Source organism: Mus caroli, unplaced genomic scaffold, assembly GCF_978045245.1.
Source record: "Mus caroli unplaced genomic scaffold, Mus_caroli_1 scaffold_12, whole genome shotgun sequence".
Taxonomy (NCBI): domain Eukaryota; kingdom Metazoa; phylum Chordata; class Mammalia; order Rodentia; family Muridae; genus Mus; species Mus caroli.
The window spans coordinates 50,508,292-50,519,323 of NW_028227267.1; the positions used below are offsets into that span (position 1 = coordinate 50,508,292).

Below are 11,032 nucleotides of genomic sequence, written 5' to 3' on the forward strand. Positions count from 1 at the left end.
GGCTGCAAGGGAGACACGAAAACTGAACTTGCACAGTGAACCTTTCATCAAGCCCAAGCAGAGGCAAAAGGGAACTCTGAACTTGGCAAGCTGGCACACGCTTGTATTTCCAGCACTTAGGAGGTGAAGACAAGAGGGTCAGAAGTTCAAAGTCATTTTCGGCTACATTGCAAAGTTGAAGGCCATCCATTCTCAAAAAAGAAAAGGAAGGATTTTCTTTGTTATTTATTTATTTATTTATTTCATGTATGTGGGTACACTGTCACTGTCTTCAGACACACCAGAAGAGGGCATCAGATCCCATTACAGATGGTTGTGAGTCACCACGTGGTTGCTGGGAATTGAACTCAGGACCTCTGGAAGAGCAGTCAGCGCTCCTCACCCGGTTCTTTTTTTTTTTTTTTAATTTATTTATTTATTATATGTAAGTACATTGTAGCTAGAGGACATCAGATCTCATTACGGGTGGTTGTGAGCCACCATGTGGTTGCTGGGATTTGAACTTACTTTTTAAAGGATCTGGAACACAGCAAATGCGGGAAGCCTGGAGTCCTAGTACTTTCGAGGCTGAGCCAGGAGGACCCTGTACTGGAGCCCAGCATGAACTACTGTGCAAACCTCTGTCTCAGGAAATAGAAAACAAAAGAATATAGATATGCTTTGTATAGGTTCCTGCTAAACAGAGGTTTGTAAATCATATTTCTTGCATAATCCAGCCTTGGCTTTTTTGAGGGAAAGAGTGGGGTCTAGCTTAGTAAGTCCTCATTGTAGACCAGACTGGCCTCAAGGTGACAGTGATTCACTTCCTTTTGCCTCCTGAGTGCTGGGATCAAAGATGTGGGCCTCCATGCCTGCCTCTGGCAAATTTTTTATAGCCAAGATTGCCTACCCACCTTTAAGACAAACCAGGTGAAAAGGCACACACTGTTAAGAGATATCACAGTTGGGGCCAAAGGCTCGGCTGTTTAGAGCGTGTACTGCTCTTGCAGAGGACCAGGGTTCATTTCCCAGCATCCAGATGCTGGCTCACAAATGCCTGTAACTCCAATTCAAGAGGATCCAATACCTTCTTCTAATGTCCAAGGGCTCAGGCAGGAAGATGGCAAACATACATGCACTCAGGCACATGCACACACACACATAGTAGATGTTTAGAATAAATAACAAAAACAGATGTTCCAGATGGCACATGCCTTTAACCCCAGAATCTGGGAGGCAGAGGCAGAATCACGATGGGTAGTCGAGAAAGAAGGAAGCCTCAAGGCCATAACTGACCCGGCTTGAAGCTGGGCCATTTAGTGGAGCTGATCTGATCTACTACTGATTTGACAGAAATTTGATAGCTCTGAAAAAGAAGAGGGACACACACACACACATATTTCAACAGACAGTTTAAAAATAAGTAGCCATGACAGCACTAGCTTGTAAGCACTCTGGAGGCTGAGGTAAGAAGGCATCTGGAAGTTCAAGGTCAGCCTATCTACATAACTGTCTCAAAAGTGGGGCATCTGGAGAGATGGCTGACCCTTGCCCTCACCCTCTCACTACCATGATCTTCATTATTGCCATTGATGGCAAGCTTTTGTACTCTGAGTACTTGAGGGAAAGATGTGGTTACAAAGCCTTCTCTCACAGAATCAGTTCAGGGTTCACGGTCAAGGCTGCAAGTTCCTGTGCCATACATCAGCATCTGGCCCGTCGAAAATGCTGAACCAAACACAAACACTTCCCAGCTTCTCACCTGTACCTCCTGAGTGCCTGGATGGTTCTCTGGCAAGACTGCAATCTTCGGGAAGGTGAAAGTGAGCATTGCTGAAGCCATGGAGTGCTTTCAGACCAGGAACAGCAAGGCCAGCATGACGCTCACCATTGCTCGCTGTGAACAGTTCTGATACTCTGGCCTGTATGAATCTGAAGCAGCAGACTGTTCCTCATGACATCACCCTCCAGCCCATCTGCGCACAGATCTCCGTGATCTCTGAGCTCTTGATGCATCCAGTCCTCTGGTTTTCATATTCTCCTCCAAGTCTAACTGAATGGCAAAGTTAAATTTCTGATTATGAATGAATGAATGAATGAATGAATAAATAAATAAATCGGTAGCAAAAAAGGCATTGAATTTCCCAAAGCAATGCTCTTGAGCAAAAGTAATGGCGTCTAGACTTATGGAACAGAGATGTATTCAGGTAACATTGAGGGGAACATGAGTGTGTAATAAAATGCCAAAGCTATATGTTTTATACATGGGACCTCATGACCACGAAAGGCAAAGAAGTCTAGGAGAGGAAACGGGAATCTCAAACTCAGTATTCTATGGCTCTCGGTTCCCTTGTTCTCAGATGAAGTGCAGAACGTATTCAGTGTGACAAGACAGAGCCACTTTCCTGTAGTTGGCAAAGCCGGATAAGTCATTCAAGAGGGCTGTGCAGATGCCAGGCTCGACTGTTCCATAAAGTTCAAAGGCTGGTGGACTAGAGAGATGGCTCAGCAGTTAAGGATACTCACTGTTCTTGCAGAAGACCCAGGTTCAATTCCTAGCACTCAGGTGGCAATTCAAAACCGCCTGTAACTCCAGTTCCAGGGGATCTGGTGACCTCTTCTGACCTCCAAGAGCTCCTGCCCACATATGGTGCACACACACACACTCAGATGCACACATATGGTGCACACATGCACACTCAGATGCACACATTAAAGGCATGAGCCACCACCTCCCAGCTGCAGTCTATTTATAACCCATAGCTTGCACCTCTGCTACATCAAATTAACCAGGTCAAAGCGGGACTTGCCTTTCTCTTCCCAGATTGTCCAGTTCTCATCAAACTCCCTGTCCTGTCCCCACCCCCAAATCCCCCAGTTCTTGCTCTGTTGAATGACTTTTGTTGTTTTGTTTGGCAGGATATCACTGTGCAGACTTGGCTGGCCTGGAACTCACTACATAGACCAAGCTGGCCTCAAATTCCTAGCGATCTGCCTGCCTCTGCCTGCCAAGACCTGCAAGTAAAAGCTATTGCTACCACTCCAGGCACACATGCCTACTTTTGCATGTTTTATTGTCCATGTTTTATTCCCCAAAAGACACTTCTATCACTTTGAATGATCTTCCCAACTGATGGTATTCTGTGAGCTACCAAGAGACGGGAGAGCTGCTGACCTGATTCCCTTACATAGCAAAGGTGGTAGTATAAGGCTATCATCTTGCTTGTTACTGCAGAACGTTGAGTCTTACCCTATTCTTCAAGCTTTTAGGGTATATTTGATCTCTCAGCTGAAAACTATGGGATTCTAGTGCTGTCTTGGGGCTAGAGGCTTAGCAACATGCATTTGGAAACAGTGGCACTTTCTCTATTCTGACACTTCCAGTAAAAAAAAAAAAAAAGTAACTCCATTCATTTTGTGCAAGTGTTTTTGTGTGTGTGTGTGTGTGTGTGTGTGTGTGTGTGTGTGTGTGTGTGTTCTGCTAGAGATCAAACTGGGGCCTCACACATGGCAAATATACATCCTACTACTGGGCCTTCTACTCCAATGGCCACATTTGCTTCAATCTTAAAGTCTTAAAAACTTCAAGAAAAGTATACAGAGCTATCTAATCTCCTTTGTAGGTTTAGTAAGAAAAGCATATGAAATTATTTGTGTAGAAGTGGCTTTAAAGATTTGTGTTCATTTTAATTGTGTGTGTGTGTACACATTTGAGTATAGGTGCTCTCGGAGGCTAGATAGGTCGGATTCCGTGAAGCAAGAGTGACAGGTGATTCTGAGACTCAAACTTGGTCCTTTGCAAGAGCAGCAGAAATGTCTTTGAAAAACAAACGTAAAGAAGGGGCTGTCGAAGCAACTCACGGTTGAAAGCCCCCTTGTAGAAGTTAGATTGATTCCCAGCACCCATGTGATCTGTAACTCCAGTTCCAGGGGAATCTCATGTCTTCCTCTGGCTTCCATGGTCACTAGGCATATACATGGTACATGGACATACATATAGGCAAAACACCAATACACATAAATCTTTAGAAAAGAAGAACAAGTGTGTGGTGCTGAGGGGTAGAGACCCTTCCTAGCGTATTCAAGACCCCAGAGCACAAAAACAAAAACAAAACAAAACTAACAGGCCTCAACTCCTAGTTATTTGGGAGATGAGGCAGACCACCTTGAAACAAAGTTCAAGGCCAGTTTAAGCAACTTGAGTGAGTCTCTTGACTCAAGTTTAAAAAATAAAGGATGGGGTCAGGCATGCTGGCTCTCACATATAGTCTCAGCATGCAGAAGGAGGTTCGGGCTAAGATATAACTGCAAATTTGAAGCCAACCTATATCATACAATGACCTCTAAGCTAGCCTAGGCTACTGAGACCCCATCTCAAAAAAGGGGGAGGGTTTATGTCATAGTAGTACTCTTATAAACTTCGTGGTATGTTTTGTTTTAATTTTCCAGACAGGGTTTCTGTATCACAGGCTTGTCTGGAACTCATCCCTTACTCCCACCTCCCAAGTGCATGCGGTCTCCAGGCCCTGCTCTCCCTTGTTTTATTTTGAGTGGGGGAGGAGGGATGCAATCTGCGGCATCTAGTTAATTTCCTTTTGTTCTTCGTCTGGTCTTTTTAGGTCAGTCCCACCCTGCATCATTTTGTTATCGGTTTGGTTTTTTTAAAAAAGATGTATTTATTATGTATACAGCATTCTGCCTGCATGTACGCCTGCAGGCCAGAAGAGGGCACCAGATCTCATTACAGATGGTTGTGAGCCACAATGTGGTTGCGGGGCATTGAACTCCAGACCTATGGAAGAGCAGCCAGTGCTCTTAATTTCTAAGTCATCTCTCCAGTCCCCAGTTTTTATTTCTTAAACCAGGATCCACCCTTCCCTTCTTCCAAAGAACAACTCCAAAACACTTCCAGGGTAAAAATTCCTCAGCCTGGGTTGAGGAATGACAGACCTGATACACTCGAAGACAGGCCATCACACCACTCCTGCTCTCCTTGCCCTTGTTAGCCTGGGTTTGTATCTAGCCCAGCAACCCTGCAATGTAGTCTTGCCATAAAGGATTTTGGCTTACATTATCACCCTTGAAATATTTTCAGAACTGTAATATCTATTTATTTTTTAAATATTTATACCAATAAAGACATGGGAAGTGGGAACTGAGGTAAAATCCCGCTAGCTCAGTAAGGTAACTTTATTTTCTTAACTATATACAAAATATCTACTTATGAGCCTGATCCTGCAACTAAACTGCTAGCTCCTTAGAAATCTCTACCTTGCCGGGCGTGGTGGTTCACGCCTTTAATCCCAGCACTTGGGAGGCAGAGCCAGGCGGATTTCTGAGTTTGAGGCCAGCCTGGTCTACAAAGTGAGTTCCAGGACAGCCAGGACTATACAGAGAAACCCTGTCTCGAAAAACCAAAAAAAAAAAAAAAAAAAGAAATCTCTATCTTTGTCAGACTAACCAACTAGGCTACCTTTCTCTTGAGCTCCTCCAAACCCAAGAGGGCTCCTAAGCTCTCTTCCCTAGAATACTGCTGTGTCCTGACAGCTGCTTCTCTGTGGTTCCTGCAAGCCCAGAGAAAATCCCTCTTACCTGGAGCTCCGTCCCTAACTAAGGCTCTTCCAAGCCAAGAGAGAGAGCTAGTAAAGGCCCATCTGCAGTAAGTCTCTAGCCCCACACTCTAGGAAGGCTGAACCAGGTCACCTTCACAGCGAGGGGGCTCCGAGTCAAGTCAGTAGGGGCCTAGGAAGCCATCCAGCTGACTTTACCTAGAGTCATAAAGCAAAGACCACAAGACCTCTCCCAAGAAATTTGCCTTAGGCCGGGCATGGTGGTGCACACCTTTAATCCCAGCACTCGGGAGGCAGAGGCAGGCGGATTTCTGAGTTCGAGGCCAGCCTGGTCTACAAAGTGAGTTCCAGGACAGCCAGGGCTATACAGAGAAACCTGTCTTGAAAAAAACTAAAAAAAAAAAATCGAAAAAACAAAAAACAAAAAAAGAAATAGGTGAAACTTCCTATTCTTTAGCATCTTATCTATTTGAAACTTTTAGAGGCACACCCTAACTGCTTCCCTTCAGGACACACCTAACTGCATCTGACAAACCAATATCTAAGCTTCTGTATTTTGTTAGCAATTAGGCTTTCTATGTATCATAATCAAATATCCTGTAACAGAGAACTAAGAACTGAAGAGTTTCTAGACCAGTCTGGGTTACAGAGCAAGACCCTGTCTCATAATGGGAAAGGAAAGGCTAGGGAGGAGAGATGGAGGAAATAGAAAAGGAAAAGGAAGGAAAAAGGAGTTCCTCAAAGGCAAAAATAAATACCAAAGAGAATAAATAAAGCCAGGCATGGTGGTACAAACTGGTAATCCCAGTATTCAAAAGGCTGATACAGGAGCATTGAGGGCAGCCAGGGCTACCTAGCAGGCACTGGGTCATCCAGAGCTACTTAGCAAGATCCCTATCTCAAAAGGGGTGCTGGGGAGAAAGGCAGCTCTAGCTTATAGGCTGAATATCCTTTATTTGAAATGCCTTGGTATTGTTAGCATCACGGGCCTTGATCGGTCTTGTTTCTACTGTCAGCTAAAGAATTAAAAAGCAGGAAAATCTCAGATGTGACAGGTAGCAGTGGAGAAATCTCCAACATCGCAAACACCGCAGACAGAATCAGCAACTGAAGAAAGGCTTTATTGAAGGGTGAAGCAACACATACATGCATCACACACAGAGAAAAGTGCCTTTGCAAAGCCAAGAAGAGGGACTCAGAAGACTGAAAATCTAGTCCTTTTCCAAGGCTGGGGTTTTTAAGTCTCTGAAGTTTTCCTCCCCTAATTTAGGGTTGGTAAATTTAAAGAGAAAAAGGATGGCTGATTGGCCCACAACTGTCTTGTAACATGTACCAATCCAGCCTTGAATTCTTGGGAGTCAGTCTATCAGCAGATCTCCTGGGAGGGAGAAAAAGCGCACACGATTGATTCTTTGTTTTCTGCTGCCAGGCTTTTGTCTCAGGCTAGGAGGAGAGGAGGAAACCAGCCATCTTGGATGACATTCATCATTATCTAGCCATGGTCTTTATCTGTCTGCCTACCAGGGAATCTGTCCAACTCTTGGGCCCTTAATACAGAAATGCCTGATTTGGGAACATTTGAATACATGTTTGTTGGGGATGGATCTGAATTCTAAGCATAAAATTCTTTCATGCTGGGTGTTATTTTTGAGTATGCTGAGGATGAATCCACAGTCTAAGCATGCTGGACAAGTATTCCACCACAGCATCATCGCCAGCCCTTAGTGCACCTGATTTTTTGACTAAAATTCCGTCACGACTTTGGGTGTGTAATTCTCCATTGTAGCATCATGTTTGGATTCAACAGGTTTGGCTTGGGAGCACTTCAGCTTCCAGGTTTGGACCACTCAAAAAGTATACCTAACTCATGAGAATGTGTGGTTTAAAATTAGAATCAGAGTCACCTTACATCCCTGCATTCGGGAGCAGAGGCAGATGTATCTCAATGAGTTTGATGCCAACCTAGGCTACGTACTGAGTACCATAGTTACATGGTGAGACCTTGTCTCAAAAATAAATAAATAAATGGCACCAGTACAACTTCCTCAAAAAAATGTTTAACAGTGTCCTCAGATCCGTGCTTCCATACATAGTTTTGCAAATAACATATACTTCCCTTCCCACCACTGGGCTGCACTATTAGTCATGTCTGTGATCATTTGTCTTCCTAGACTCAAATGCCTTATCTGGACTGTGTTTAGCTATCCTTATAATCTCCTAACCCATTCATCACTTCTTCGACTCCGTTGGATGAGAACCAAATTTTTCCGACTCGTTCTACACTTGACCATATCAAAAAACAAACGTTAAAATGAAGCAGAAGACTTCACAATGAGGTTCGTTGAATGCTACACTTCTGAGTTACCCTAAATTTCCCAAGTCTGGAGAACGTCCGGGAAAGGACTTGGAAACAGCTGCGAAGGATTCGGTCACAGGTATCTCAACCACCTAGGAGGGTGCAACATGCACGCGCGGGGCAGTTCCTCCTGTTCAGAACACTCAGCCCGCAGCTGACTCCCACTTCCGTACGATAACGCAAGATGGTGGGACCGGCGATAGAAAACCACATTCAAGATGTCGGCTTCCGGTTTTCCCGGCAGCGTCCCGCGTGGCTGCCGGGACCACGCCCACTTCCGGTTCCCTTGCTCCAGCATGGCTGCCTTAGGGACCTGGCTGTCCAGTGAGTGATTGTGGGGTTGGGGACCCGGGAGCCGCGGGGCGACCAGCCTTCTAACTCCCTGCTCTTCCATTAGGTGTCCGGAGATTGCACTGTAGCGTAGTGGCGCGGGCCGGCGGCCAGTGGCGACTCCAGTGAGTGCCGTTACGGGCGGGGGCGCGGCGGGACCTGGTATCCCGCCGCGTCCTCACCCACTGTCTCCCCCACCCAGGCAGGGGCTGGCTGCCAACCCTTCCGGCTATGGGCCCCTCACGGAGCTCCCTGACTGGTCCTTCGCGGGTGAGCCTTGATGTCAAGGGTTTTTTGTTTTTGTTTTTTTTTTTTTCCTTTTTCCTCCGAGACCACCGGGGTAAGGATTGGGGGCGTGTCTGGGAAAATAGTGAACCTTTTACTTCGTTAAGAGTTGGAGGACTGCAGCTCTACCTTTGCCTGACTGTGTAGCCGTGTGTTAGTTCACCCCTGAGGTTTTAGGTTTGGAGAGCTGAGGCAGAGGAATTGCTGTGAGGTCAGTGCTATGTAGGGAATCCTTGATTATCCTGAACTACAGAATGAGACCCTGTGTATCAATCAATAAATAGTACATTGGCAAAGGAGAGTTAGCTGTCGAGGATCGTATCCTGAATATATAAGGAAATACAAACGTGGGCTGTTCTGGGCTTGGAAGTGTGTATGACTTTTACCCTCTCAGAAGGATAAAACTCTCACATGTGTGGTGAGTGTATTTTGACAATTTGTTTGCAAATGTGCAAGGAATTCTTTGAAAAGCTGCTGAAAAGAACACCGAAGATCCCTACAAGTCTGAAATGGCAGACTCAGTACAGAGAAGTCTTTTTCTCTTTAAAAAGAAAAAAAAAAGCTGATGGACTGAAAGGTGCCTTTAATGCGGTGCCTGTTCTTCTGGAGGACATGGGTTCGATTCCCAACACCCACAGGGTGACTCACAATTGCTTGTAACTCCAGTTCCAGGGGATCTGATGTCATCTTTTCACTTCCACCTGTACCAGGCACCCACCCACATGGTGCACAGACATACATGCAAACACAACACCCAAGCACATGAAAATAAAACTTAAAAAAAAAAAAAAAAAAATTAAAAGAGAGTAGTGACACATGCCTGCAATTGGCACTCATGAGGCAGAAGCACTGAGAGCTAGGGGATAGCCTTGGCTACATAGTGAAGCCCTGCCTCAAATATCAAGAGTGAGGGAGGAAAAAAACCCTGTATTTCATTATACAGTGAGATGAAGTTTAGCAAAGAGACACATTGAGTGAAGGGTTTTTGAAGATAAAAGTGAGTTCAGCATGGCAGACGGCCCCTACGTCCATGCTAATGACAGGGTTAAATGATAGGAAGAGCGTGCCTAAGAAGTCATTTCATGATTCTGTCGGATCTCACACCTGAGGCTAGATCAGTTATAGTTGTGGTTGTGAACTGGGATCCTCCTCAGTATTGTTTCTGGTGAGCAGAACTGGGCCCTGAACCTACGGCCTCACGCATGCCAGCCTCCACCCAACCAACCATAGTCAGTGTGAGCAGGAAAAGTGGAGCTAGGGGCTTACTCTTCTCCAATCCCTATCACACCAGTGCTTGGACAGGATCCCCAGACCACATTTAACACTATGCCTTTTGTTTACGTCTGTAGATGGCCGCCCTGCACCCCCAATGAAAGGCCAACTTCGAAGAAAAGCTCAAAGGGAGAAGCTTGCAGTGAGTAGCTGGGACTCTGTCAAAGGCTGTGTTTATAACTGGAGGAGGAAAATTTAAATCATCATTTATCTTCATTTTCTTTAAGATTGATTTTTATTTTATATGCATGTGTTTTGCCTGTATTAATGTATGCTCATCATATGTGTTTGTGGTACAGAGGAGGGTGTCAGATCCCCTGGAACTGGAATTACAGATGGTTGTGAGCTCTGGGGTGGCTACTGGGAGTTGAACCCTTGTCCCTTGCAAGAGCAGAGAGCCATCTCTACAGCCCCATAAATTAGAATCTGTTTTAAGTTGTGTTGTACTTGAGCTACTATTTGGCAGTGCATGGGATAAAATCCAGGGCTTCCTGCCTGCTAGGCAGGCCTACCAGCAGCAGCCATTTCTCCAGTCTTTACACCCAACTAACTTATTTTCTTTTTCTAGATTTATTTATTTTTATTTATATGAGTACACTGTAGCTGTCTTCAGACACACACCAGAAGAGGGCATCAGACCCCATTACAGATGGTTGTGAGCCACCATGTGGTTGCTGGGATTTGAACTCAGAACCTCTGGAAGAGCAGTCAGTGCTCTTAACCTCTGAGCCATCTCTCCAGACCCTTTTCTTTCTTTCGATGAGGCACGTAGACCAGGCCAGCCTCAAACTCACAAGAGATGGGCCTGCCTTCACCTCCCAAGTACTAGGATCAAAGGATGTATCCCCCTACCTGGCCAAGCAGATGTTTTACTAGGACTGAGAAGGGAAGACTGGAGTGGGGCACTCTGCAGAAACCAACAGCAGACCTTCCCCAGCTTCACACCGTCAGCGTGACGCATCAATATCCAGCTGAACACTTGGCTCTTGGGGGGGAAGGAGACCTGCTCAGTGGTACATATGCCTGAGCCTCAGATGTCACCTACTCTCTTCCTGTCTGTTTCAGAGACGAGTTGTACTGCTGACACAGGAAATGGATGCTGGAATACAGGCATGGAAGCTCAGGCAGCAGAAATTGCAGGAAGAAAGGAATCGGGAACATGATCTTAAACCTAAAGGGACTTTACTGAGAAGCCCACTTCCGAATCAATAAAAAGCAGCTCCTGCCCCACTTTCCCAGA

General features: G+C 45.5%; 1 protein-coding gene across 1 annotated transcript; it reads left to right on the forward strand.

Moving 5' to 3' along the window:
- Window positions 1–8,149: 8,149 nt before the first annotated feature.
- Window positions 8,150–11,032, forward strand: Mrpl52 (mitochondrial ribosomal protein L52). The gene is made up of 5 exons (XM_021181367.2): window positions 8,150–8,229; window positions 8,303–8,360; window positions 8,438–8,505; window positions 9,870–9,934; window positions 10,858–11,032. Exons 1-5 carry the CDS (start codon window positions 8,202–8,204, stop codon window positions 11,002–11,004), a joined length of 366 nt encoding a protein of 121 aa, XP_021037026.1. The 5' UTR covers window positions 8,150–8,201; the 3' UTR covers window positions 11,005–11,032.

Bases quoted from the DNA above. Each gene is read 5' to 3' on its own strand.
- Mrpl52 (XM_021181367.2), top strand. From the start codon at position 8,202: ATGGCTGCCTTAGGGACCTGGCTGTCCA. The intron at 8,230-8,302 runs GTGAGTGATTGT...CTCTTCCATTAG, and splicing joins CTTAGGGACCTGGCTGTCCA to GTGTCCGGAGATTGCACTGT. The intron at 9,935-10,857 runs GTGAGTAGCTGG...TGTCTGTTTCAG, and splicing joins CTCAAAGGGAGAAGCTTGCA to AGACGAGTTGTACTGCTGAC.